We start from the raw sequence: 26,789 nt of genomic DNA, 5'->3' as shown, positions 1-26,789 counted from the left end.
GTGTGACTTCTCTACAACATTTCTCGCGCTACTGAAGTTTCCTAAGTTACTGTTTCATTGATATATCATAAGCAGAACAACAATAGTCCAGGAAATAAATTTTTGCAACAAAAGTGAAATTGTGTAATATTACATAATAGTAAGTGAGCCCGGCTTATCGCCTGTCAAACGTACATAATATTTTTTTCGCCCTATTGTCATAACAGGACAAATGATTTTATGGCCAACTAACACCAGTGTGTTGGAGTAGTTTCATATCTCACAATTAGATTTAAAAATAATAGTGTTAATATTTATATGGTTAAGAATACTGCGCAAGAGAAAGGTAGCAACAAACAGACAAAATAATAATCTCCATCAGAAATGGTTAGCTAATGTCCTGTTCTTCACGTTCCTTCAGCAACAACTTTTGGTGCTTTGTTGAGTGATACAAAACACTTGAGTGGGATATTCCCCCTGAACATATGCACGTCTTCTTTAATTCAACAGCATTCAGGTTGGTGCAGTAGTAAGGCATTGAAGCCGCATTCTGGAGGATCAATGTCAAATTACCATCTAGTCTTTAAACTTTAGATTATCCGTGGTTTCCTTCTGTCAGTTAAGTTTGAAATCACGATGAAATGGCCCCATCCCCGCCCTTCCACAATACAAGGTTCTGTTTCGTTTATAATGACCTCCCCATCGATAGGACATTAAACCGTAATTTTCCTTTCAATTTATTTGTTTTCAACATGATTAGAGGCTCCCAAACAATTCAGTTCAGACGCACAACATACTCAATTCTGAAGGACACAGATCATGTACAGCTTGGTAATTCATATGCCTATTGTCAAGTACGTAATGTGTTGTGTAAATTTCATTTCAGTCGCTTCTGTCGTTCTTGATGTAGCGATTTTCACGAAGCTTTGTGTATTGACAAGTACAGGAAATACATTGCAGAACAGATGAGAAATCTGACAACGAAAAAACAGAAACGTCATATAACATACAGAATTCCTTCTTTATTACGGTGTCAAGTTATGTACATTTTACACTTTTCGTCGGTGGACTTTTTAGAAGTATTTATAAGTTCACAAAGAGAGTTTTCTTTTCTTTTGTTCATTTCGCTGAATGCTATTAGCTAATCGTATAAAAATTTCTTTGTTACATACGGGAGGTCATTCGTAAAGCCCACCACGTTGACTGCCAAAGCTTACTTTTCGTCCTTGCGTCCGTCATTGAGGAACTCGAATCTCATTCGGAAGTAGTGTGAAAGTGTTCCATTTCTGTAGGCTGTGTAATGTTGTTATAATATTGAATTTGACAGATATCGTATAAATCAAATCCAAGGGAAACATTATTAATCACCAAAAATTGTGTTTGAGGCAATCAAAACTAATACACAGATAAATATATATACTTACACATAAATTTTTATTGAAAGACATAAACGGCAAGAAAAACTAAATGCGACCGTCGTTTCTTTTATTAGGGGAACATTTCGTCGTAGGAGACATGTGACACAATCCTGTTGGCCATTTCAAGAAGTACTTCTGCAATTGATCTCTCGATGACAGGTTTAGCCAGCGGCCAGATGTTCATACCATTGTCGCCTTGGTCATAGGTATCATCACCTAAAAAGAAGTAGCAAACAATTCAGAATAAATTTGTTAATATCATCATAAATCAAAGAAATTTACTGCGTGTGCAAAAAATAATTTCTGGTTGGAGACCTATGAAGCCCTGTCACAGACAACTGACACGAAATATTCACATTTCCACGAGTTACGCTCCTCTTTTTCGGATTATTTCTGTAATATAACCCGTTCAAGACCGAGCGAAACTTCTTGGTTAAAGGAGCATAGTGTTACTAATTCATACAATGTAAGGAGAAATTTTCGAACAGACAAGTTTTTGGTGATATGTGCAACTGGAGAATTCGAGAATGCAGACATAAGATGCCACAAATTTTGTGTATTGCTTTGTAATTCTTGTTAATAGGTCTGTATATTATTATTATTATTATTAATATTATCATTATGTATGTGCAACAACATCTCCTAGACAACACACAGTGATCATCAATACAGAAAAGAAGTCAGAATTGACAGAAAGAAAGATTTTGCTAAAAGATCAGTAATTATTTCCGCAGTGTTCAGTATGTGTGGTAAACATTGTTCATAGGCTAGTGTTGATATAATGAAAGACAATTGTAACAGTAATACGTATTGTTTATGAAGTGTCAATACTTTAAACGCAAGCTACCAATTTATAAAAAGTAATTACTAACAACTTTCTATATTGCCTCTTACTTAACTTTACGTGTATTTCGTTCGCATTCTTTTAAATTACATTATAGCAGATACCGATTACAGTTGCAATTTTCGCCCCACTGTAAAAACTTTCGCCGAAATGGCGAATTTACGCCAGCATTGATCAATTACTTTTATTTTATTCTCTGAGAGTGTTACTGAAAATTTGCGCTAATAATTGTTGCTGTAAGTTTGTTTCTTTACTTTAGCCATCTTACATTTCACAGAAGAAATGTTGCTTATAATTTTATATAAAAATTACAGTGCCATTAACATTCTTAACATAGCAATGTATCTTATTAATTTGAACACGAAAGTAACTAATGACAATTACGTGAGTGTTGTTTCAAAGAAATAGTGATTTCCTTCTGTGCTTACGAACATCAGAAGTTGATTATTGAATCTCTGAGTTTTAAGCTCAGTGAAACGTAGTTACAGATTTTTTTCCTCTGTATGTTACAGAGATACGTCCTTCCAAGGTCATCAGCGAGAGAAAGGCTTGCATCAGACCGCAGCCAACAGCTCTCATACCTTTGTGCGGATAAGCTAACTCTACTTCTCCGAGTTATATGGGACATTCAGCTGTAAGGTTGATCTTCAAATTTTCTTTATCTATTAACCCTTGTAGTTAACTGGAGATATGTGTATCAAATCATTTAATTTTTTATACGTGATTCCCTATTTTAATCACCAATTTCAAAGGCTTACATTTACTGTCAGGATGATAGCGCAATTTTTAACGGTGGTGTCCACTCGTACTGGAGCGCCATTTTCTTTTCGCAGATTTAGACTTGAATCTTTCCATGAACAATCTCGGAACATCGTTAGTAATGTTTAGCCTCCAAAATTCAGAAATGTTTCAACATTAAGAATTCGCAACCAGTGAAGGTGCTACAACGATTAATTGAAAATAAAATAAAAAGGGACCGGTAGCCTTGTCTCTCTCCATACATGGAAGTCACTTTATTTCTGAACCAATCGCGGGCGCAAAGTACTCTCATTTGATAATAAATGCTGGAATTACTTCCTTTATAAAGCAATAATAATTTTCTTGTCCGTCTTTACGATAGATTAAATACTCTTTCTTTATACATGTCATAGATTACATGCATAAAAGTAGGCAAAAATAATTTAAAACATTTCAATAACCCTCTAATATTCACACTTGTTCTCGAACCAGTGCTATGGATCCGTTATCTAACTCAAAATTAAACCTTAGAAGCATTTACATTTAATCTTAGATTTGTATTTACCTATTGACAGCGTGAAGAAGTCGACTGAAGTTACATCTGATTTAAACAATCTGGGCAAACAGAAATAACTTTTAATGCACAAGGCTACCTCAAGTACACGTTAGATATCGATTTATGAACCTCTTTAGGCCATATACGTTTCCTATTTGTACTATATGTATGTATATACATTATAATAGCTGTCAATCTAGTGGAAACATGGACCAAAGGAGTGTCATATTAAGCAGCCATTTGTGACTCATATAACGTTCTTAATTTTTCGCAGTTATGTTGCTATTCATTTTCAAACACAAATTGCTTGAAAATGGTTTTGCACTACCTGCATATCTGCAAACAAGTGTAAGCTCATAATCAAGAGGTACAGGAAATGAAAGACTGGGACTTAATTCTGGAACAAACAGAATTAGTGCAATATGTTAGAAAGTACACTTTTTACGCATCTGGGAACTCAAAACCTGGTGGTAGGTACCGTTTCGCTCCGCCCCGTGCATTGGGTTCTTGGCTCCTCCTCGGCACGCTGTACACAAGGTTGTCGAGGCATTGTTCAAGCCTGTTCCATTCTTTAAAGGAGAGGTGCCTCAGGTTACACAGTGTGTTGGAGAGATTTTACCACGATGCGCTACAGATTACAACTGGTCTCAAACATGATCTGTCGGGCTCAGGTCAGCAGATAGTGCAGGAAATTCCACACACTATGTGGATTACTGCCTCCTGGAGGAAGGTGTCCTCGAGATGGCCGCGGTTTATTCGTGCATTATCGTCTTGAGAGACGATCCCGTCGCTGAAATGTTAACTCTATGGCGGGGAAGTTGGTAGGAGGTTCCTGTACTGGTGCTGCACAGTCGTAAAATTACCCTCTATTGCGTTGAGAGGCGCCCAACATTCCTGTATGATACTGGCCCGAACATTGTTGACTCACCTCTCTGGTAACCACTGACTGCCTTCACTCTTTCCCACGATGGTCTTTAGGCGGCAGACAAATAATACATACATCAGTGCAGAGAACCCAGATCCACTGATCCCAGTTCCTTTCTAAGTGTCCCTTCGTCTACAGCCTTGAGGATTTGTACTGTTGGCCGTATTGTACACTTAAAGGCCAAATTCCTCATGTGGAGAGACTTTCGCACTGTCTGGGACAACACAGCCCTCCTGGTTGCCTCTAAAAAGGCACTGCACTGTTCTGTAATACTCTCCTGCATTGGAGTCAGTGTAAAAAGATCCCTGACAGATGGCAGCAATGTGGTGACCAACACTCAACTGCGACACGCAGACAGCTGCACGCAAACACTGTAATCATCTATGGAACTGCAACAACGCTGAGGAATCGGCATAAAGATATTTGAAATATATCAGGCAAAACCACGTGCCTCTTTCATTTAATATGTTTCTGATTCACTGATTAGAAGGTAATAACGGTGCAGATTAGTATAGCATTGCTTTTATGAAAGTATATCAGAACACAGTGACTATATATACTGAGCTCTTTCTAGCCTTATTTCTTTTTGTTTGACAAGATGCTGGACTCCCCTGTTCTTCTGAGTGATTTCTATGTAAGTGGAACGGTGCAGTGCACTGGGTTTGGGATAGGCAGAACAGAGAATGCAGCGAAAAGAGCGGCGCCTTGCATCAGCCCAGACTGAAGCTTCAGGTGTGGTCTCCACCCCCCTCCCCCCTCCCTCTCCACCACTCGCCACCTACGGCAGGGGGGGGGGGGGGATGATGACGGAGCAGGCTACTGTGCATTTTACAACCAAGCCTTGTCCATTGGCCAAACTGAGGGTGGGAAGCGACTCTAGCAGAAGGAGAGTGGCACTTTCTAATATTGCGTATTTAGAAAGAAAGACGGATTGCAGAAAATAATGGCCTAGCCTCACGAGAAGCCTTCTAGTTTCAGACAACCTCTGAAGCAAAGCTAGTTGCTGGGTGGAAAAACTAACCATTGGTAAAGCTGATAGTGACACCATGGAGACGGTACCGAAACGACAGTTCTTAAGAAGTAGGTCATATTGTGATGTGGTATATGTATGATCGTGATGCTTCGTCTTGTTGAAATTTTGTCTGCTTGAAAGAACCTCGCTATTGGATGGCCGTGTTGTCATTTTCCACATTGGCAGGCATCTCCCGTCGTGTAGGAAGAAATAGCAATGGCTAAGGCTGAGCGTAATACACACATCAAAAAAGTTTTACGTCACCTCGGTTCCGAGAGTTCCGGAACCTGTACAGGAAACTACAACAGATATCAACTTAAACATTATTTCCGCCCTTTTTATTGTTCATGAAAACCATACATTACATGTTGTAGAGCGAGACCTTCAGAGCTGGTGGTCCACATTGCTGTACACACCGGTACCTCTAATCCCCACTAGCACGTCCCCTTGAATTGATGCATGCCTTTATTCGTCGTGGCATACTATCCATAAGTTCATCAAGGCACTGTTGGTCCAGATTGCCCCACTCCTCAACGGCGTTTCGGTGTGGATCCCTCAGAGTGGTTGGTGGGTCACGTCGTCCATAAACAGCCCTTTTCAATCAATCCCAGGCATGTTCGATAGGGTTCATATCTGGAGAACATGTTGGCCACTCTAGACGAGAGATGTCGTTATCCTGCAGGAAGTCATTCACAAGATGTGCACGATGTCGTCCATGGAAGAAGAATGCCTCGCCAATATGCTGCCGATTTGTTTTCATTCTCGGCCGGAGGATGACATTCACGTATCGTACAGCCGTTGCGGCGCCTTCCATGACCCCATGGCGTACGTCCCTCCCACATGATGCCACCCTAAAATAGCAGGGAACCTCCAACTTGCTGCACTCACTGGACAGTGTGTCTAAGGCGTTCAGTTTGACCGGGTTGCCTCCAAGCACTTCTCCGACGATTTTCTGGTTGAAGGCATATGCGACACTCATCAGTGAAGAGAATATGATGCCAATCCTGAGCGGTCCATTCCGCATGTTTTTGGGCCCATCTGTACCGCGCTGCATGGTGTCGTGTTTGCAAAGATGGACCTCGCCATGGACGTCAGGAATGAATGTGCGCTTCATGCAGCCGATTGTGCACAGTTTGAGGCGTAACACGACGTCCTGTGGCTGCACGAAAGGCATTATTCAACATGGTGGATTTGCTGTCAGGGATCCTCCGAGCCATAATTCGTAGGTAGCAGTCATCCACTGCAGTAGTAGCGCTTGGGCGGCCTGAGCGAGGCGTGTCATCGACATTTCCTGTCTCTCCGTATCACCTCCATGTCCCAACAACATCACTTTGGTTCACTCCGAGGTGCCTGGATCCTTTCATGGTTGAGAGACCTTCCTGGCACAAAGTAACAATGTGGACGCGATCGAACTGCGGTATTGACCATCTAAGCATTGTTGAACTACAGACAACACGAGTCGTGTACATCCTTCCTGGTAGAATGACTGGAACTGATCGGCTGTCGGACCCCCTCCGTCTAATAGGCGCAGCTCTTGCATGGTTCTCCACATCTCTGGACGGGTTTAGTGACATCTCTGAATAGTCAAAGGCACTGTGTCTGTGATACAATATCCGCAGTCAACGACTATCTTCAGGAGTTCTGTGAACTACGGTGAAGCAAAACTTTCTTTAATGTGTGTATACTCAGGAATCATGTAAGTGTGTGTATCTTCTGCATATCAGCCGTGTACGTTGTAGACTGACAGTGGCGTGCATCTTGGCAAACGAGTGGGGTCAGGAGTTGTTACGACATCAGTATGACCCTCGTCCTGTACCATAGAGCCATTTACATGACAGCACAATTTTGCGTCAATGTCGGTGAACAGTTACAATGAGCATAATAAGCAGCGTTACTGTGTTAGGGCGTTTCTTGGTCTGCAAATGTGGAAGGTAGTTCGATCACCTGTTTCAGATGCTCCACTGCTGTAGCGAATGTATCAGTTCCTCAATAACTATTAGGATCACTACCACTGGTTTTCATTGGGGTTAAAGAGATTCGAGGATAATTCTCAGACTGCGGTTAGTTTCAGAAAGGCAATTTTCCTGTTGGTTCAAGTAACGTTGAAAATCAACAAAGCTACTACTTGAAGTTTGCATAAAGTGATTGTAATCATTTCATGTTCATTCGTCATCTGTTTGGAATAATTATGTTTTAATTGAATTAATTACTGTCTCAATCGGAAGACTGTTTCTATTAAACATCTTTCATTCATATTGAATAGCTTTAGGATCTATAACTAGACCCTTAAACCATTCACGTTGTCCATTAAAGTTATGCACACTAAATTATAGCTTATCTCTTAAATGTGTCTCTGGCTCTTACACTACTGACCATTAAAATTGCTACACCACGAAGATGACATGCTACAGACGCTAAATTTAACCTACAGGTAGAAGATGCTGTTATATGAACATGATTAGCTGTTAAGAGCATGCACACAAAGTTGGCACCGGTGGCGACACCTACAACGTGCTGACACGAGGAAAGTTTCCAACCGATTTCTCATACACAAACAGCAGTTGACTGGCGTTGTCTGGTGAAACGTTGTTGTAGTGCCTCGTGTTAAGGAGGAGAAATGCATACCATCACGTTTTCGACTTTGATAAAGGTCGGATTGTTGCCTATCGCGATTGCGGTTTATCGTATCGCGACATTGCTGCTCGCGTTGGTCGAGATCCAATGACTGTTAGCAGAATACGGAATCGGTGGGCTCAAGAGGGTGATACGGAACGCCGTGCTGGATCCCAACGGCCTCGTATCACTAGCAGTCGACAGGCATCTTATCCGCATGGCTGTAACGGATCGTGCAGCAACGTCTCGATCCCTGAGTCAACACATGGGGACGTTTGCAAGACAACAACCATCCGCAAGAACTGTTCGACGACGTTTGCAGCAGCATGGACTATCAGCTCGGAGACCACGGCTGCGGTTACCCTTGACGCTGCATCACAGACAGGAGCGCCTGCGATGGTGTACTCAACGACGAACCTGGGTGCACGAATGGCAAAACGTCATTTTTTCGGATGAATCCAGGTTCTGTTTACAGCATCATGATGGTCGCATCCGTGTTTGGCGACATCGCGGTGAACGCACATTGGAAGCGTGTATTCGTCATCGCCATACTGGCGTATCACCCACGTGATGTTATGGGGTGCCATTGGTTACACGTCTCGGTCACCTCTTATTCGCACTGACGGCACTTTGAACAGTGGGCGTTACATTTCAGATGTGTTACGACCCATGGCTCTACCCTTCATTCGATCCCTGCGAAACCCTCCATTTCAACAGGATAATGCACGACCGCATGTTGCAGGTGCTGTACGGGCCTTTCTGAATACAGAAAATGTTCTCCAGATCTCTCACCAACTGAAAACGTCTGGTCAATGGTGGCCGAGCAACTGGCTCGTCACAATACGCCAGTCACTACTCTTGATGAACTGTGGTATCGTGTTGAAGCTGCATGGGCATCTGTACCTGTACACATCATCCAAGCTCTGTTTGACTCAATGCCCAGGCGTATCAAGGCCGTTATTTGGGACAGAAGTGGTTGTTCTGGGTACAAATTTCTCAGGATCTGTGCACCCAAATTACGTGAAAATGTAATCACATGTCAGTTCTAGTATAATCAATCTGTCCAACGAATACCCGTTTATCATCTGCATTTCTTCTTGGTGTAGCAATTTTAATGGCCAGTAGTATAATTAGTTTTCTGGGTCAGGATAAATAACAGGTTATTGTAGGAATATGAAGCTGCTGGATCCAGCCCACTGCAGCTGTCAGAAATCTTCTTGTGGCATCTCTACTAAGACCAGTAGTCCTTTGGCAACGATCACCACTTGGTAATGTTCACAGCCTGTGACCAACACCAGTTCGGTACGCAACTTACCTTTTTGCCATAAACTGACAATATGTGCACAATCTAAGCTTGAAGTAACCCTTCGTGGTACGTTGATAGACTCAACAATGCATAAAAGCACCACTGTCACATTCACCGTTTTAGACAGAACGCACTGTACTGAACTACACCGAGAATGCCGGTTTATTTTTACCACTATTACACACATGCTCTATACAGCTATTTCCTGTAATCAGAGGTGTATTTTTCGATATAGAAACTAAAAAATATTCACGTCATAAAGATAATGGAAACTTCTTGAGTAATTTATTTACAAATTACACTATTCGAGCCGGCCGCTGTGGCCGAGCGCTTCTAGGCGCTTCAGTCCGGAACCGTGCTGCTGCTGCGGTCGTAGGTTCGAATCCTGCCTCGGGCATGGATGTGTGTGATGTCCTTAGGTTGGTTAGGTTTAAGTAGTTCTAAGTTCTAGGGGACTGACGACCTCAGATGTTAAGTCCCAAAGCCATTTTTTTCAACACTATTCGATCGAAACGTAAGGCATACACCACTGTACTGCGTTAGTAATAAGGTCCAGAGGAATGAAAATTTTAAGATAAAAGCAGCGATCTTTTACAAGCTATACTATTTCTATTTTTTGTTAATTTTTGTTTCATTCTGTTTCACCATGTATGTTGAAACGGGACGCAATGAGCGTCGTAATAGCCTTACGGCGTGCGTTTAAATCATTGAAGTAATTGCAACTGCAGCAGAGTAAATCAAATTCATCATATACGAATTATACGAATTGATATTTCCAAAGGGCCAACACTTCATCTTAAGAGATTTAATTTTTGTTACGCGCCTACAGTTAATTTGTGCGTTTCCTTTTGGGCTTCTTAATTTAATTTGGTATATTAGTATATTATGCTTACGTTATATTGTGTATGGGTAACGATACTTGCACGTTTCAAACTTACCTATCACTAGGTCGCCAGACACGAGACCTTCCATGTGCGAATGCGAACGATCCACATTGAAGTTAAGGTTCAGTTTATTGAACTGCAAATAGTTGCCGTTCTTGCGTTTCACAAGCTTTCCTCTGAGCGTAAAATCTCCATGGACGCCAGCTGTAAGAGAGTAAGAGTAAGGTTTCGTTATCAACGCTCCCTACAACATACAATATTTGCCAAATGTTATGGTGCAGTCAAGTTTGAGAGTACAGCCATCACTGTATTAAAAACTTAAGTATTAGTTTTGACCTAGTTCTACCACTTCATCGTATACTACCTCTTTGGTGGAGGCCATTGACGCCATTGTAATAGCACGATCTGTCGGTAGCAGGAATAAGAGGTGGTAGGAAAAGAAATGTTCGTCATCAGATTGTGTCCTGGCAGGTAGTAAAATAGTGATGCAAGCTCTGTGGCAACTGCTACACGAAGTCCTTGATGAAACCGTACATACAATATCTCCATGGTCTCATAGGGCCACGACGTACAACGTTGCTGATGGAGTTCTGTCCACACTATGTGGTCTTTAATTTCGCTGTTGCCTTCATTGCTATTTGACTCGCGTAGACTACTCTACCTGCAGACAGCAGTTCCCACTATCTACCTTGACGCTCCACAACATTATAATTTAATGGCGGTCATTCAACTCAGCTACGGTAAACAAGCGAATTTAAGTCGCGAAACGAACACAGAGGGATTTTATGGTCGTAATAAAATATCACTTTCCTGCACTGGAATGGTGCTGAAGGATGTTCTATATCACTCAAGCCACAATGTCCAGTAACACATTTACGTTTTCTTCCGATTTTGACTCAGATGGAAGGAACCGTCTGCGTAAGTGGTAACTTGTGAAGTAATGGCCTGTTGAGACAACCAGCTACCTGCCTAGCACACTTACCACGTGGCTCCACCGCATTCTATTTTACCATTTCAGTGACGTTTGAAACAGCGCTTTCTAGAATTCATCTTATCGCATACAGTTCTTCTCAAGCGAACAAGTACGGTATTCAATGAGTTCTCATTTGAAATAAGAAATGTAAATGGAGCAAACTAATGCTAATCTAAAAGTGAGAGGTAGATTACTTACTCGCGTTGCCGCTCACAGCTCCTTTCCCTTTCATGGACAGCTGCATGAACTTAGCGTCGACGTTGTAGTCAGCCGCAAACATCAAATTAGGCATTTCCACTGCTCCAGAGAATTCTTGGTTCCGCACGTTGACGCTACAACATAGTGCAAAAAACTTCTTTAAATACGAAAGCAATAATATCCCAATTATATAGCCTCACAACAAGTAATTTTTAAAAAAATCAGCTGGGCAAATGGTGTACAAAATATTGAAATACGCATGTTAGATAATTCCAGTATAGTGCTTCCAGATATTAATCAAGGATTATTCCTGGGTACGGACTTCTTAAATCTGCCGCCTGAGATATATTCGTTGGCATAGCTTCTAAGCACGTTTTTCTGGGAATGTCCTACACGGTTACTGTTCGTTCTTGTTTTGAGATAAGTCAAAAGAAATAACTCACGGACCGATTACTTAGAAATAATGTTGACGTTTTGTTACCAATAGTTTCAAAGTATCATTAATTACCATGTACCTGCCTTTATTAAAAAGTACCTTTAACAAAGTGCTGCAGAATTTTTTAATTTCCTAAAGTTCGATCTCCCCCATCATCACAGCGATTTAGTGTCCGTGTCCAGCACAAGATAAACATAAATAACATTTAATGCGCTATTGGAGATCTCATAAGATTTACGACTCATAAGAATAAACAGACTAGACTAATATTATATTTTACTGGGATACTGAGATACTGGAAGTAAACCGGTTAGCTCTTCCTTCCCGATATTCCTCATTCGCCTACGTTTTACACATTCATTAGGCCTCGTGAAGGCTCAACTAAAATATGCGAAACATTAGCATACTTTTTCTTCTTTTTCTTATTCCATTTGTTCTTCTTCTCTGCTTCTTCTTCTGTACGATCAAGAACAATAGAGGAAGAGGTGACTCGACTCAGACTCTCCGTTCTATTTACAGTCCTCTAGTTTTCCCGGACACACCCACTTAATCGGCCTTTCTGTCTCCTACGAGGTCTTCTCACATGCCTCCTGGCATCTAGTGTCAGCGCAAACAAGTCTTTGACCATCGTTAGTTATTTATACTAACTGCTTTCTAGGATAAGACTCTTAACCAGTCTCATAATTTTGGGGTACTCTTACGGTTCTTCTAGCTCTCCATTGCAGAAAACTTTTCACTCCACGCTTCGCTATCTTCATGGTCTGTAACTGTTCCTACGAATGTTCATCTCACTAGTGGATATGTGTCTGAGTTTCAGTTCCTTTCCATAAATCTGACAGCCCTAAAACCGGGCATAATGAGACGTCAGCAACGTGACTAATGACTCCTTCACTGCTCTGAACGGCAGTTCTCATGACCTCTGATTTCCTCTCTCCTCATTTCTTAAAGCCACGTCGCTTTCTGCGTGCTTTCCAATAGGACAGGATGGCGTATCATCTCTGCAAATATTGAGAATCGTTGCAAAATTTCCTCTGATTCTTCTATATCTCTCTCGTGGTGAGTTTTGATTTTCAACCAACTTTTCCTGGAGTGAAAAGAAAATTTCTCAGATGCTTGTGTTTCTTTCTCTTGCTAATTTGCATTGTGCCGATACACTTGTTGAAATGGCCTTGAGAAACGACGAACCGGAAATCTTTTGTATAAATAGCCAGGAAATGTGATAGCATAGTCAGCAGAAACGCCAAAGTTTCAATTTCATTACGTGTAGTTTGAATGTAATATTGGTGAAACTTAGTTGTACTGGCTTCACATAAAGCTACTCTTTTTAGAAAAGTTTCTCTGAAAATTACCCAACTTTCTTTTTAACATCTCTCGAAAACCATAAAAAGTAATACATCGTCATTTAAAAAGCTGCTTCTGCACCTTTGTTGCTGAAAGATTCACGATAATTTCAAATAAAGACAGATACCCTTAGAATATTGTGATTTGTCTAAAATCATATATATTGAACCATTATAAAACCGAAGGTGGGACAAATATGCTCTTTAAACAGCTTGAACTATTATAGAGCATTGCCTGAAACTATCTTTAAAGCGAAAGTATGTTTGAACACCGCAGTGGTTTACAGTGCGCTGGCCTAACGGAGGTGGTACGCTCGTTGTTTCCTGTTGACTGAACTTGCTCATCGAGCCAGTTGTAGGGGACCTGCAGTTAAACGTCGATTTTAAACCGTGGTGCCACTTAACATTTTTGACGTGTAAAGACCATTACTCGAAGCGAAGAAGCGGTAAGTGACAGAAGTTGAACGTTGAAGCCCGAATCTTTGGAACATAGCTTTGACACCAATTTAGCCAAGTAGCTGCACTAGCAAACGTGACGAAAACTACATTTTGAGTATTCCGCGTCATACGGGACTTTCTGCGTAAGTATAACGTAATATTATGTGTTTCTATCATATGAATCTGTTACGTCGCTAGACAAAAATCTACAGTTGTAGTTCTTCTGATTTAATATCCACCAAAAAGTCTGGGAATTTCCACAGAGGGATGTGGAGCTCTAAAGGTCCGGTTACATCGTAAGATAATAAGAATTATGTGAACTGACGACCGATTGTACCATCAAGTGACTGACATAGGTGTTAGAAATGCGTTGTGAATGAAAAATAATACGTAAATGGCACCCTAAACGGCCTATAAGGGAATGGCGCAGTACCGGTTCTCATTCCTATTCCTGTTGTTCAGCATCGATAATAATAACCGTATTCTGTAATGTATATATGCAGACTCAAGCGACGAATGAAAATTTGTACCAATGCTGGCACTCGAACCCAGCTCTCCTACTTACAAAGTATATTCGCTACCCACGAAGCCACCCTGGCGCAGTAGCTTTCGGTTTTGCACAACTCCATGGGCTACCATAGCATGCCACCCGGCTCACTCCCGATACGGTTCACGCCCCTAACTCGAAAATCATTGCGGAGGCTCTCCAACTGCATTAGAATAGCACCTCAGCATCGAACGAAACGGGGGATCCTGCACGAAACACAGGCATAGGTACTTTAATCAAATGAAACTATACGATTCTAGAAACTTTTTCAGTTCTCAAACATCTATGACGTATATCTGCAGACTGGATTGTAGAGGGAGGCGTCCTAGGATAGTCCATTCAGCTGTGCAAAGACACTGTGCACAGGTGGCGTAGTGGTTAGCGCAACTGCGTAGTTAGCAGGAGAGTTGGGTTAGAATACTGGCATTTGTATACATTTTCATTCATCGCTTCAATCTGCATATGTATTATATGTACATCATAAACGTTTGAGAAGTGATGTCTCTGCAGCCGTATAGTTTCATTCGTGTTCTATCAGTTTGTGCTATATTAACCCCACAATATGGCGGTGGTCTCGCGGTTCTAGGCGCGCAGTCAGGAACCGTGCTACTGCTACGGTCGCAGGTTCGAATCCTGCCTCGGGCATGGATGTGTGTGATGTCCTTAGGTTAGTTAGGTTTAAGTAGTTCTAAGTTCTAGGGGACTGATGACCACAGCAGTTGAGTCCCATAGTGCTCAGAGCCATTTGAACCATTTGAACCCACAATATGTGGAACATTCGTGCAGTGTAAGATATTTCTCAGACATCTTCCACTCCTGTACCAGTTGCCTTACTTGATCCTGTTGATCCTGGTCTTCTCGAGGCCGTACACCTTGATGTTGCTGGCGGTGACGCGAACGCGCTGCCCAGGAATCGGAGAGACCGTCACCTCGGCCACTTCCAGTGGGTCGATTGGTGGCACCTCCAGCTCCGGTATTCCTGAAGCAAATGCACACGCTCTTTGCTCAGACTCACTACACTAAGACTACAGTCTGTGTTAGTTCTGTTTGTTGCTGTGTAGACTCATTATTGTTATCATTCTGAAGCACTCTAACTACCCAGATGTATTCCGTCTCCACTGTACACATTAAGCACGGCCCCTACCCACCATTTCGTAATAGTATTTCCGCCTTTGAAGCAGAGGTAATGGGTTCGAGTACCGACTTCGGTAACTGTTTGAGTTTTAAATTTACTGTTACGCATGTCCAACATTTATGACTAAATTATACAAACGAAAAAATTGGGGCTTTGGAGGACGAGGGGCTCGACTAGGTGATTTCATTCAAGTAGGATGAATATAAACCAGAATATGCATTGTAAATCCTCTGTTCGGTCCCCAAACAACGGTAGCTCCATTCTGCCGTTATAGCAAGGAGACGTTTTCTAACAGAAAAGTCATCCACAACGGAGAAATGATCCATGAGCGGCTCCTTCGTCCATTTAAATGCCTTTAACACATGCGATTCAGGGGCAACATATGCTACTCACGATGCTTTTAATTTATTTAGATGATCTCTTTCTTTGACATGTAGATGCTGGGACTTTCTAGACAGATTATGAAATGCCTCTGTTATGCTTCTTTAAATAAGTGTGATTATTGGCATGTTCACAGCTACAGGCATGCCTCCCTCCTTAGACATTTTTCTGGAACTTGAATAAGTAACGAGGCGGAAAAGCAATTGAGAGTGGATTTCAGCAAGTCTTTATACTTTGACAGTTATTACGCGTTCAGTACCCACAGGAGGAAAATTTTAAAAGGTTCATTATAAAAGTTTTGGGTTTTGTTTCATTTATTTTCGACCCTTGGTTTTACCTTTTTGAAGCGACCTTTTAACTGTGTTAATCAGACAGTGCAAGATTTATTTCGTATATACGAAGTGTGTAACGCAATCTGAGTATTTCAAGTAAATCGCTGATTGACTGCATGTGATCTGTACCGTAGAATTTACGAAGGACGTTTCATATTATTCGATCGTGGGTCTTCCGCTGTAAGTGATGTATTTGAGTCACGCACTATTTAATATGTAATAGGAGCCAGCGTACTTTTTTTCTGCACATAATATAAGAATTGGAGTTAAAGCAAGCACTGAAATGAAAAAAACAGTAAATTGTGTTTTGCCAAACGTTATTAAATCATTACACACAACTTGGCTTGCTGCAAGCAGTAAAGGAAACAAAAGAAAAAGTTGGAATAGGAATAGAAGTCTGGGGAGGAGAAATAAAAACTTTGAGGTTTGCTGATGACATAATAATTCTGTCAGACAGAGCAAAGGACTTGGAAGAGCTGTTGAACGGAATAGACAGTGTCAAGAAAGGAGGATAAAAGACGAACATCAACAAAAGAAAAACCAGGGTAATGTAATGCAGTCGAATTAAATCATGTGATGCTGAGAAAATTAGATTAAGAAACGAGACACTTAAAAGTAGTAGATGAGTTTTAGTATTTTGCAAGCAAAATAACTGATGATGGTAGAAGTAGGGAGGTTATAATACGTAGACTGGCAATGACAGGGAAATCGCTTCTGAAGAAGAGAAATTTGTTAATATCGAGTATAGATTTAAGTGTCAAGAAATCCTTCCTGACAGTATTTGTATGGAGTCTAGCTATGTATGGAACTGATACATGGACGATAAAACGTTTGGACAAGAAGATAGAAGCTTTTGAAATGTAGTGCTACAGAAGAATGCTCAAGATTAGATGGGTAGATCAGATGACTAATGAGGAGGTACTGAACAAATTGTGGAGATGAGAAATTTGTGGTATAACCCGACTAGAAGAATAGATTGGTTAGTAGGACACCTTCTGAGGCATTAGAGGATCATCAGTTTAATACTGGAAGGAAGCGTGGGTGGGAAGGGGGGGGGGAATCTTAGAGAGACGACAAGAGATGAATACGATAAACAGATTCAGAAGGACGTAAGTTGCAGTGGTTACTCGGAGATGAAGGGGCACAGGATAGAGTTGAATGGAGAGCTGCATCGAATCGGTCTTTGGACTGAAGACCACAACAACAACACATGATATTCGATTTTTTTTCTCTTTGATAATTCCTTCCGTAACATAACTGAGCTGTTACACAGAAATAGATAATTACGTACCTCTAAATATATAATATGTAGCTGTATTACCATGTGTAACAGTTACGCGTATTCCACGCTACAATTTTAGTCGCAAATATGACCTACAGATCCAACCAAGTAAGCTATTTCACTAGATGTTTATACGACATCAGATCAAACGTATCCGGACAACTAATAGTTGACATAAATATCGTCAGTGTACACCCGTCGCCTTTATGACTCACCTCCGCCGGGGACACTTTGAATGATGTGTTTGTAGAGGAATGGCAATCCAGTCTTCTTAGGAGCCGAAACCAGAGATGGTGGATGCTAGAGCCTGGAGCGAAGCCGAAGTTCTAATTCATTTCAAAAGTGTTCAATTGGGTTCGAGTCGGGACTCCGGGCAGGCAAGTTCATTTCAGAAGTGCTGTTCTCAGAGAAACATTGGCTCACAGATGCTTCTCTATGAAGCGATAGGCTGTCATGCTTATACAATCAGTTTTCGTCTCCGAACTGTTCCTCTGTTGTAACACGAGTTCAGATCCTTCAGAATTTAGCGTTTTCTTAACAACAGCAAGGAGACCACACACTAACCTAGAAAGACGTCTCCAAACCGTGACACCACCTCCGCCATGCTTCAGTGTTGGCGGGTAAGGTTCTCCAGGTATTCACCATACCCGGATACTTTCTTTGGGTTGCGCAGGGTATAGCGTGGTACATCATTTCAGATATCTTGTTTACAGTCATCCACTGTCCAGTAGCGTCGCCCTTTACACCACCTCAAGTGACGATTAGCAGTGACTACAGAAACGAGTTGCTTATAAGGAGCTGCTCGACCATAGTACGCCATTCAGTTTCGCTCTCGTAGCACTGTGGGACTCATGAGTCATCTTCCCCAATGCCCGACTGTCCCTGCCTATCAGTATATGAGGTCTGCCTTCACAATCACATCATCAGCAGTCGATGTGGGCAGCTTTAGAAGTATTGACAAGTCCCTGATGGATTTGTTACTCAGATGACACGGAATGACCAGTCCTCGTTCGAAGTCTCAGAGCTCTCCTGACCCAACCATCCTGCTGTCAATGCTTCTCTACTGACAACACAATAGTCCCCGCCTCCTTCTATACTGGTGGAATCGTGACATCTAGCGGTCCATTCTGCATTACAGAAGGGTGTCGAGAAATATTTGATCAGAGACAGAGATTTAATTCATGGTCAACCGAATTATAGGTAGCTGTTGTGTTTTAGAGAGTGCTTCTATCAACACAGTGACTGGAAGAGTTCGTGAGTGTGATCTCTTCAGTTGCTGCACTGGCCGTCGACGTGACAGTCTAGAGCAGCAAGGGCAAGTGGTCTGAGGGTGAGCGACATATGGGACACTGCATTTAAGAAGTGGTGAAGGCTCCTGGCTTTTTACGTGCCATCGTGTCAAGAGTGCACCGCGAGCGATTCGATTCATGAGAAAAAGGCTCCTGTCAGAATCAACTGCCATGGGCAACAGCGTGTCGGTGACATGGGTCTGTCGATTGTCTTGGAACGTGACAGTTAATGCCCTGCCACAGTGCACGAGGTGACTCGCCACTTCCACGCCGACTCACCCGCCAAAACTACGTTCTTCCTGTGTGGTACGGTAGCCACTGAAAGTAGCAGTTCCAGCAGTTAGAACAGGCTCAGGAGCATCACCCCTGGACGCTTCAAGCAAGGAGTGCCACCTTCACTGGCGAGTCGCTGTACACGCCAATGAGAAGGAATTAGTTCGTCTAGAATCAAGTGAATTAATGCACTCCGCTAATCAAATGGGCACCATTGAATCTATTGGTGGAGGTATTCTAATGCATAAATGATCTGAAACAGGGTTCCAGCTGTGTTTACGATGCTCTCTCAGCGGTGAGTCGTTACAGCAACCTACTGGCTGACCATGTGAATCTGACTGCTTGTCTACAGCGCCCAGCAGGCGCCATGTACTTTCAACAACACAGTGCCCCACACCTCAACTGTCAGGGCGCTCATTGAGCGCACAGCCTCAGGTGATATGACCTCAGTCACACTGAGCACATGTGGAGCGCAATCGAACCACTCTCCGACACTTGTGGATGGTCGTGAACCGGGAAGGCTCCCTGGCACCTAGCGTGGATTGCGTTCCCACGATGTGAGACCGCCGTTATCACTGTCAAAGTGGATTCTACAGGAGTCTGGCCAGCTATCTTTAATCAGTTCGCTCATGAGTGTGCATCAACAGGTTTACATTTAACGAAAATGTGTAAGAAAATCGCCCACTCTTTTACATTTCACTTGCTAGTAAATCAGCTTGTTACAGCTCATTCACGTTTCATGTTACATCCAAGTTAAAAGCAAGTTGAAACGTTGCTGATCGTATGACTTTTTTTTTCCAAATAAGTAAATACATTAGGCATCTGTACATCTACATCTACGTGGATACTCTGCAAATCACGCAAGAGTGCCTGGAAGAGGGTTTATCGAAGCAGAGTTCTTAACATGCTTAAAATTAATGCATGGAGAAATGTTCTTTCTAGAAATGAGTACATCTTAGACAGATTTCCAAGTTAAAAATAGAATAAAAGTCAAAATAAAGGTAAAAAACAATTGATCATGTAGAGTCACGGTAGTTACATGTAAATTTTACGATCTACTTCTATGGACTACACTCCAGCAACAGTTGCAAGACAGAATGCTGTTTGGTTGCAGTATACTGCTGCCTGTACGACACCTCCGCTTACCTTTCATCAGTGCGGGTCTCAGCTTCTCGATAGCATTCGAAACACAGGCGTTGATGTCAGGGTCATTCCTCGGACACACGGGGACGTAGTCCGCTGCAACAAACAGAACGCAGCAGTGTTATACCCTGAAACTACAGTTACACTTTATAAAAGTTCTCTTGCCTGTTTACGTTTTACGTCAAAACTAATTAAAATGATTCCAGAATGAGACTTTCACTCTGCAGCGGAGTGTGCGCTGATATGAAACTTCCTGGCAGATTAAAACTGTGTGCCCGACCGAGACTCGAACTCGGGACCTTTGCCTTTCGCGCGCAAGTGCTCTACCATCTGAGCTACCGAAGCACGACTCACGACCGGTCCTCACAGCTTTACTTCTGCCAGTACCTCGTCTCCTACCTTTTTAATTAAAATGATATTTGCGTTGTTGTTAGATGAATAAAAGTCCTCTTGTCCGAAAAGAGGGATTATACTACTCGTTATTAGATTTTGCATTTTCATCTAATTATTGGCTATGTAAATACTAAGAAAATCAAATTATGACTTTACTACTTAAAGTAGTAAAGGAGTTTCGCTATTTAGGGAGTAAAATAACTGATGATGGTCGAAGTAGGGAGGATATGAAATGTAGACTGGCAATGGCAAGGAAATCGTTTCTGAAGAAGAGAAATTTGTTAACATCGAGTATAGATTTAAGTGTCAGGAAGTCGTTTCTGAAAGTACTTGTATGGAGTGTAGCCATGTATGGAAGTGAAACATGGACGATAACCAGTTTGGACAATAAGAGAATAGAAGCTTTCGAAATGTGGTGCTACAGAAGAATGCTGAAGATAAGGTGGGTAGATCACGTAACTAATGAGGAGGTATTGAATAGGATTGGGGAGAAGAGAAGTTTGTGGCACAACTTGACTAGAAGAAGGGATCGGTTGGTAGGACATGTTTTGAGGCATCAAGGTATCACAAATTTAGCATTGGAGGGCAGCGTGGAGGGTAAAAATCGTAGAGGGAGACCAAGAGATGAATACACTAAGCAGATTCAGAAGGATGTAGGTTGCAGTAGGTACTGGGAGATGAAGAAGCTTGCACAGGATAGAGTAGCATAGAGAGCTGCATCAAACCAGTCTCAGGACTGAAGACCACAACAACAACAACAAGTTGAATTGCAGCTTTTTATATATATATATATATATATATATATATATATATATATATATATATATATGTCGTCTGGCTCGAAGAGATAAATAAGAAGCAACTGAAATCAATTAACATGTGTGTGAAGCTTTCCTTCCATAGCATAGGAATAGGCTCGTGATAACTCTACGAAAAGAAGCACTTCAGTTAACGGTAAGGTCCTTCGCAGTTGGGGAGACGCCGACGAAGGCACGGCGGAGCCCTTCCACGTCAGCAGAAGAACCGCCCGTACATCGAGGTGTTCACCAGGCACAATGATACTTATTGTCTCCAATAGCGAGTAGCGAATTTTGTGTATTATTCGTAGCCTGTACTAGTTATTCGTTACAACCAAACAGATAACATAGACGCTAAATTTACTGCTGATGACAAATTGAATCTCCAAGTGCGAACATTTTAGATTAAGTTTGACAGTGACCGTTTCGAATATCCCTTTGAAATACGAAGAACTATAACGTCATATTTACTGTTCTTCCCACTACGAGTTACGGAGGCTTTACTTCCAACATGCGCTGGAGTTATGTCAGTTAATAATGCATGGGTGCACGTATTTTATGTACGATTTTTGCGCGCAACTTATGGCCCTGTCTTTCAATGGTCTCAGGCGGTTATTCCAGTAGTATTTACATATTACATACATTTCCTCTAAACTGAACTAAGCCAAATAAGCTTTGCTTCATTTTATAGACAGTGTATGTGACGTAAGTACGAGGGTTATGCAGAAATTTAAGTCTGATTTACTGTAAAATGTAATCCATCACAGATTTTTTTTCAAAAAATGTTTTTACTTAATTCCTTACATGTTTCACTATTATTCTAAGAAGTTCTCATCTTTGTTTAAGCATCTGTCATAACGTGTTACAAACTTTTGTATCCCTAAGACATAGACATCAGCCGCCTGTGTGAACAACCAGTCTTTAACTGCTTCTTTCACCTCGTCATCCACCCCCCCTCCCCTCCCTTTGGGTCCGGGGTTTCGAATAGGCTCGAGGTATTCCTGCCTGTCGTAAGAGGCGACTAAAAGGAGTCTCACACGTTTCGGCCTTTATGTGATGGTCCCCTGCAGGGTTTGACCTCCATTTTTCCAAATTCTACAGAAGTGCGGGCCATATGGGGAAGGACGCCTTAGGTTGTGCATCAGCTATCCATAGTGCCATTAGATTGGATCTCCTGAACATCTTGTCATGGCTTTGCATCTCCATCTGCAATTCAACTATCTGGGTGAGGACCTCTCTAGGGTAGGTCATCTTCTTCCGTCGTCTCCTGTCCCCTTTTGCCCCCATGACAATACTGGATTTCTCTGCGCCTAACATCCAGCACGGTACCCAGCCCATTGTGGTGGGGCTATCATGTACCCATTTGGTGGTAGCCGCCTGACAAAACAGGGATTGCACTGCTGATACCTGAGCTGTAAACTCCCCACGTATGCCAAGGAATAGATGCCTGTCGTCCTGGAACATCCGGAAAACTGGCAATGGCCATCAAGCCAGGTGGCCTTTGCTGTGGCTGGATGGTGCCCATTGGGAGAGCTCCTGATCGGAGTGGGTGGCATCAGAGCGGATGACCCGCAATGAAGTGGACTAAGTCATCTTTTGCTGGGGACCGAATGGCCCCAGCATTCTCTAAGAAAGGAAAGAGTGATTACAACACTGACAGGTATGATCCTAAATCATTCCCCTCCTTAGCAACACCTTGGGAGGCACGTAGAGCTTCAGAGCTACAGGATCCTTATTCGCCAATTTACTTATTTTGCAACAGAACTGATGGGTACTCCTTTATGGGACCAAAGCCTCTGTTTTTTGTTGAGCACCTGGAAGATAAGTTTGGGGAAGTGATAGCGCTATCCAAAATGCACAATGGGTCTGTTTTGATTCAGACAGCATCCCTAACCCAGTCCCGGGCGTTACTCGCCTGTAACAAGCTGGGTGATATCACTGTTTCAGTCACTCCCCACAAAAGCCTCAATATGGTCCAGGGAATTATTTTTCATCGCAACCTCCTGTTACACTCAGATGATGAGCTACACGCCAATTTAGAAAGTTGGGGTGTTCGTTTCATCTGGCGCATTTATAGGAGATCCAAAGACAATAGGGTTGACACTGGTGCCTTCATCTTGGCCATTGAGGGTGATTCGTTACCTGAAAAGGTCAAGGTTATGATTTACCGGTGTGACATCAAACCCTTTGTCCCTCCCATTATGCGATACTTTAAATATTGGAAATTTGGGCACATGTCCTCCCAGTGCCCTTCCAATGCCATATGTAGAGACTACAGCTGTTCACTGCATATGAATACTCCATGTGTGCCTCCTCTTACCTGTGTGAACTGTGGACAGCATCACTCCCCTGCTCGCCAACCTGCCCGGTACTCCAAAAGGAGCATAAAATTATGGAGTACAAGACCCTGGCTGGACAGCCTATCTTACCAAAAGGCTAAACTAAAATATGAACCACTAAACCCTGCTGCCATGCTATCTTCAAATGACGCCGCCGCAACGGCGTCGCAATCGATGACGTCGTTATGCCCTTCCTCTAAGATTGGTCCTGTGGGCCCTTTATGTCGCCCATCTTCCTCCCCCATCCAGGTGGCTGGAGGTACATCCTCTTCTGTTGCTCCCAGAGCTTCTACTTTGGGAGCATCGCCCCCCAAAATGCCAGGGGACATCTGTTCCCTCCACCCAGCTAGGGAAGCAATGGCCTCCCCTGGCTCCTCTTATGCGGAAGGAGTCCCTGGGGACGCTACCTTCCACAGTCCCCACCCCACGTAGCCCAGTGGACACCAGCCAGTGGTTGAAATATCCACTGGCTGCTGGTCGAAGGGCTTCAAGGTCGTCCTCTCTCCCTGAAGCTACTTCCAAGAAGCCCTCCTGGCAAGCACCCAAGGAGTGGCAAGAGGGCAAAACTTCAAAGAAGAAGTCCACTAATAAACGGGAGCCTCCAGTGCTGCCTACACCAGCAATCCCCCACAGATATGTGTCCGAGGTCGAGGTGGAAATTCTGGCGTCCCCTGAGGACCTAGATCTCGCTGATGCCTCGGATGCAATGGTACTATATGCCAACGCTCAATCAGTCGCGACAGGTGATTCTGAGGCCTAATGTGCCTCCTTGGTCACTCCATGCTACCCCAGATAACAGAAAGTTTCATTCGCCAATGGAACTGCGGTGGCTTTTTCTCCCAACTGGCTGAGTTATGTCAACTCTTAAGCAATAAACCTGCCCTTTGCATTGTCCTTTAAGACACCTGGTTTCCCGCAATGCATACACCCACCCTCCATGGCTACTGGGGGTACTACAAAAACCGTCCTGCCTTTGACAAACTGTCAGGTGGAGTGAGTATTTTCGTCCTCACCTCTGTCTGTAGCGAACTTCAAACAGCTTTGGAAGCTGTGGCTGTCAGGGTGAGGACACCGCAGGAAATTACCATCTGTTACATTCTTTCCAGAGGGTGAAGCCCCACCCCATGTTTTGGCTGCATTCATTTCGCAACTCCCCCACCTTTTCGGCTTCTGGGTGATTTTAACACCCTTAACCCTTTGTGGGATGGAGCCAAGGTTAATGGTCATGGCAAAGATGTTGAGGACCTACTCACTCGCCTCGACCTTTGCCTACTAAATACAGGTGCCCCCACACATTTCAGTGTGGCAAATGGCACATACTCAGCCATTGATCTCTCGGTTTGCAGTCCTGGCCCTCTTCTCAGCACCTGCCCAGGTGGGTTCCTCCCAAGGCTGGCTGGAACACTTTCACATCCGCTACCCACATAGAGTATCCGTTGCATGCCACCATCGATGAAGTGATCCATGTCGTCACTAATAATACTGTTCCCGATGCTGAATCAGCAATCCCTCGTTCATCTGGTTACACCCAGAGGAAGTCAGTTCATTGGTGGTCACCTGAAATCGCTGCAGTCATTAGAGATTGTAGGCAGGCCCTCCAACGACATAAGCGCCACCTATACCAGGAGAACCCTATTACCTTCAAATGGATCTGAGTGCAGGTTTGCCTCCTCATCAAATGAAGGAAGCAGGAGTGTTGGGAACGCTATGTCTCCACTATTGGAACATTACCTCCCCCTCCCAGGTTCTGACCAAGCTCTGCCGACTTTATGGCTACCAGAACCCAGCAGGTGAATCTGGAATTTACAAAAAGGGAGCTGTCTCAGTCGATCTCGACGTAATTGCAGAGCATCTTGCTGATCATTATGCTCACATCTCTGCATCGGAGAATTACCACCCCACCTTTCGTCTCCTCAACCAAAGGGTGGAGCGACAACACCTCTTTTTTGCTCCACGCCACCCTGAGCCTTATAACGCTCCCTTCAGTGAGTGGGAATTCCTCAGTGCCCTTGCCAACTGTCCTGACACATCACCTGGCCCAGGTCACATCCATTCACAAATGCTGAAACATCTGTCAACGGATTCCCAACGCTACCTCCTAGCTGTCTTCAACAACATTTGGAGCGATAGTGACTTCCCATTGCAATGGCGGGAAAGTGTCATCATGCCAGTGCTAAAGTCCAGGAAGAACCCACTAGATGTTGACAGTTATCATCCCATCAGCCCCACCAATGTTCTGTGCAAGCTGCTTGAACATATGGTGAGCCAGCAGTTGTGTTGGCTTCTTGAGTCTTGGGACCTCCTGGCTCCGTCCCAGGGTTGTTTTCACCGAGGACGCTCCACCATCGACAACATGGTGTACCTGGAGTCTGCCATTCAACCTGCCTTTTCCTGGCGACAACACCTCATTGCCATCTTTTTCGATCTCACGAAGGTCTACAAAACCATTTGGCGACACCACGTCCTCGCTACACTGCATGAGTGGGGTCTGGGGTCCACTCCCAATTTTTATACAGAACTTTTTATCACACCACGCTTTCAGAGTGGTGTGCTTCCCATAGTGTACCCCATATACAAGAGAATGGGATCTGTCCTGAGTGTCCCACTCTTTTTAGTTACCGTCAATGGTCTCGCATTAGCAGTAGGATCGTCAGTATCTCCTCTCCTACACGCTGACGATTTTTGTATTTCGTTCTGCTCCTCTTCTACTGTTGCGGCTGAACGCCGTCTGCAGGGAGCTATACAGAAGGCGCAATCGTGAGCCCTCACTCATGGCTTTTAGTTTTCGGCCACCAAAACTTGCTTGATACACCTTTGCAGTCGTCTTACCATCCAGCGCCATCCAGAACTTTACCTTGATGACCAACTACTAGATGTAGTGGAGAGTTGCCGCTTTCTGGGACTGGTCTCTGACGCCTGCTTAAGTTAGCTGCCACATCTTTGTCAGCTTAAGGACAAGTGCTGGCGGCACCTTAATCTTATTCGATGCCTGAGCCACACCGACTGGGGTGCTGATCGTCGTACACTGTTGCATCTGTACCAAGTCCTTCTACAGTCCTGTATTGATTACGGGAGCGTGGTATATAGTTCAGCAGCCCCCTCTACACTGAGTCTAATAGACCCCATCCACCACTATGGGGTTGGCCTCGCGACGGGTGCCTTCCGATCTAGCCCCGTGAACAGCCTACTTATGGAAGCTGAGGCTCCTGCGGCAGCTA

The 26,789-nt window shown here is 43.3% G+C and overlaps 1 protein-coding gene across 2 annotated transcripts in view; it reads right to left on the bottom strand.

The window, feature by feature from the left end:
* Positions 1-981: 981 nt before the first annotated feature.
* The window catches only part of LOC126236997 (uncharacterized), a 38,322-nt gene continuing 12,514 nt past the window's right edge, over positions 982-26,789 (bottom strand). Inside the window, exons 2-7 of one of the 2 annotated variants that reach the window (XR_007545018.1) lie at positions 20,046-20,138; positions 15,042-15,186; positions 11,447-11,580; positions 10,330-10,479; positions 1,404-1,613; positions 982-1,272 (exon numbers count right to left, since the gene is read on the bottom strand). Coding sequence is in view for 1 of the 2 variants with exons in the window: in XM_049946722.1 (XP_049802679.1) it covers positions 1,468-1,613; positions 10,330-10,479; positions 11,447-11,580; positions 15,042-15,186; positions 20,046-20,138 (668 nt within the window). In the remaining variant the exon portion in view is untranslated. Of the gene's footprint in view, positions 1,273-1,394; positions 1,614-10,329; positions 10,480-11,446; positions 11,581-15,041; positions 15,187-20,045; positions 20,139-26,789 lie in introns of those variants that run through there. The other variant, XM_049946722.1, reaches the window with a different exon arrangement.

This window comes from Schistocerca nitens, chromosome 2 (genome assembly GCF_023898315.1).
Source record: "Schistocerca nitens isolate TAMUIC-IGC-003100 chromosome 2, iqSchNite1.1, whole genome shotgun sequence".
In the NCBI taxonomy this organism is placed as follows: domain Eukaryota; kingdom Metazoa; phylum Arthropoda; class Insecta; order Orthoptera; family Acrididae; genus Schistocerca; species Schistocerca nitens.
The sequence above is the reverse complement of the archived record's forward strand: the minus strand, read 5'-3'. Positions and strand labels throughout refer to the sequence as shown.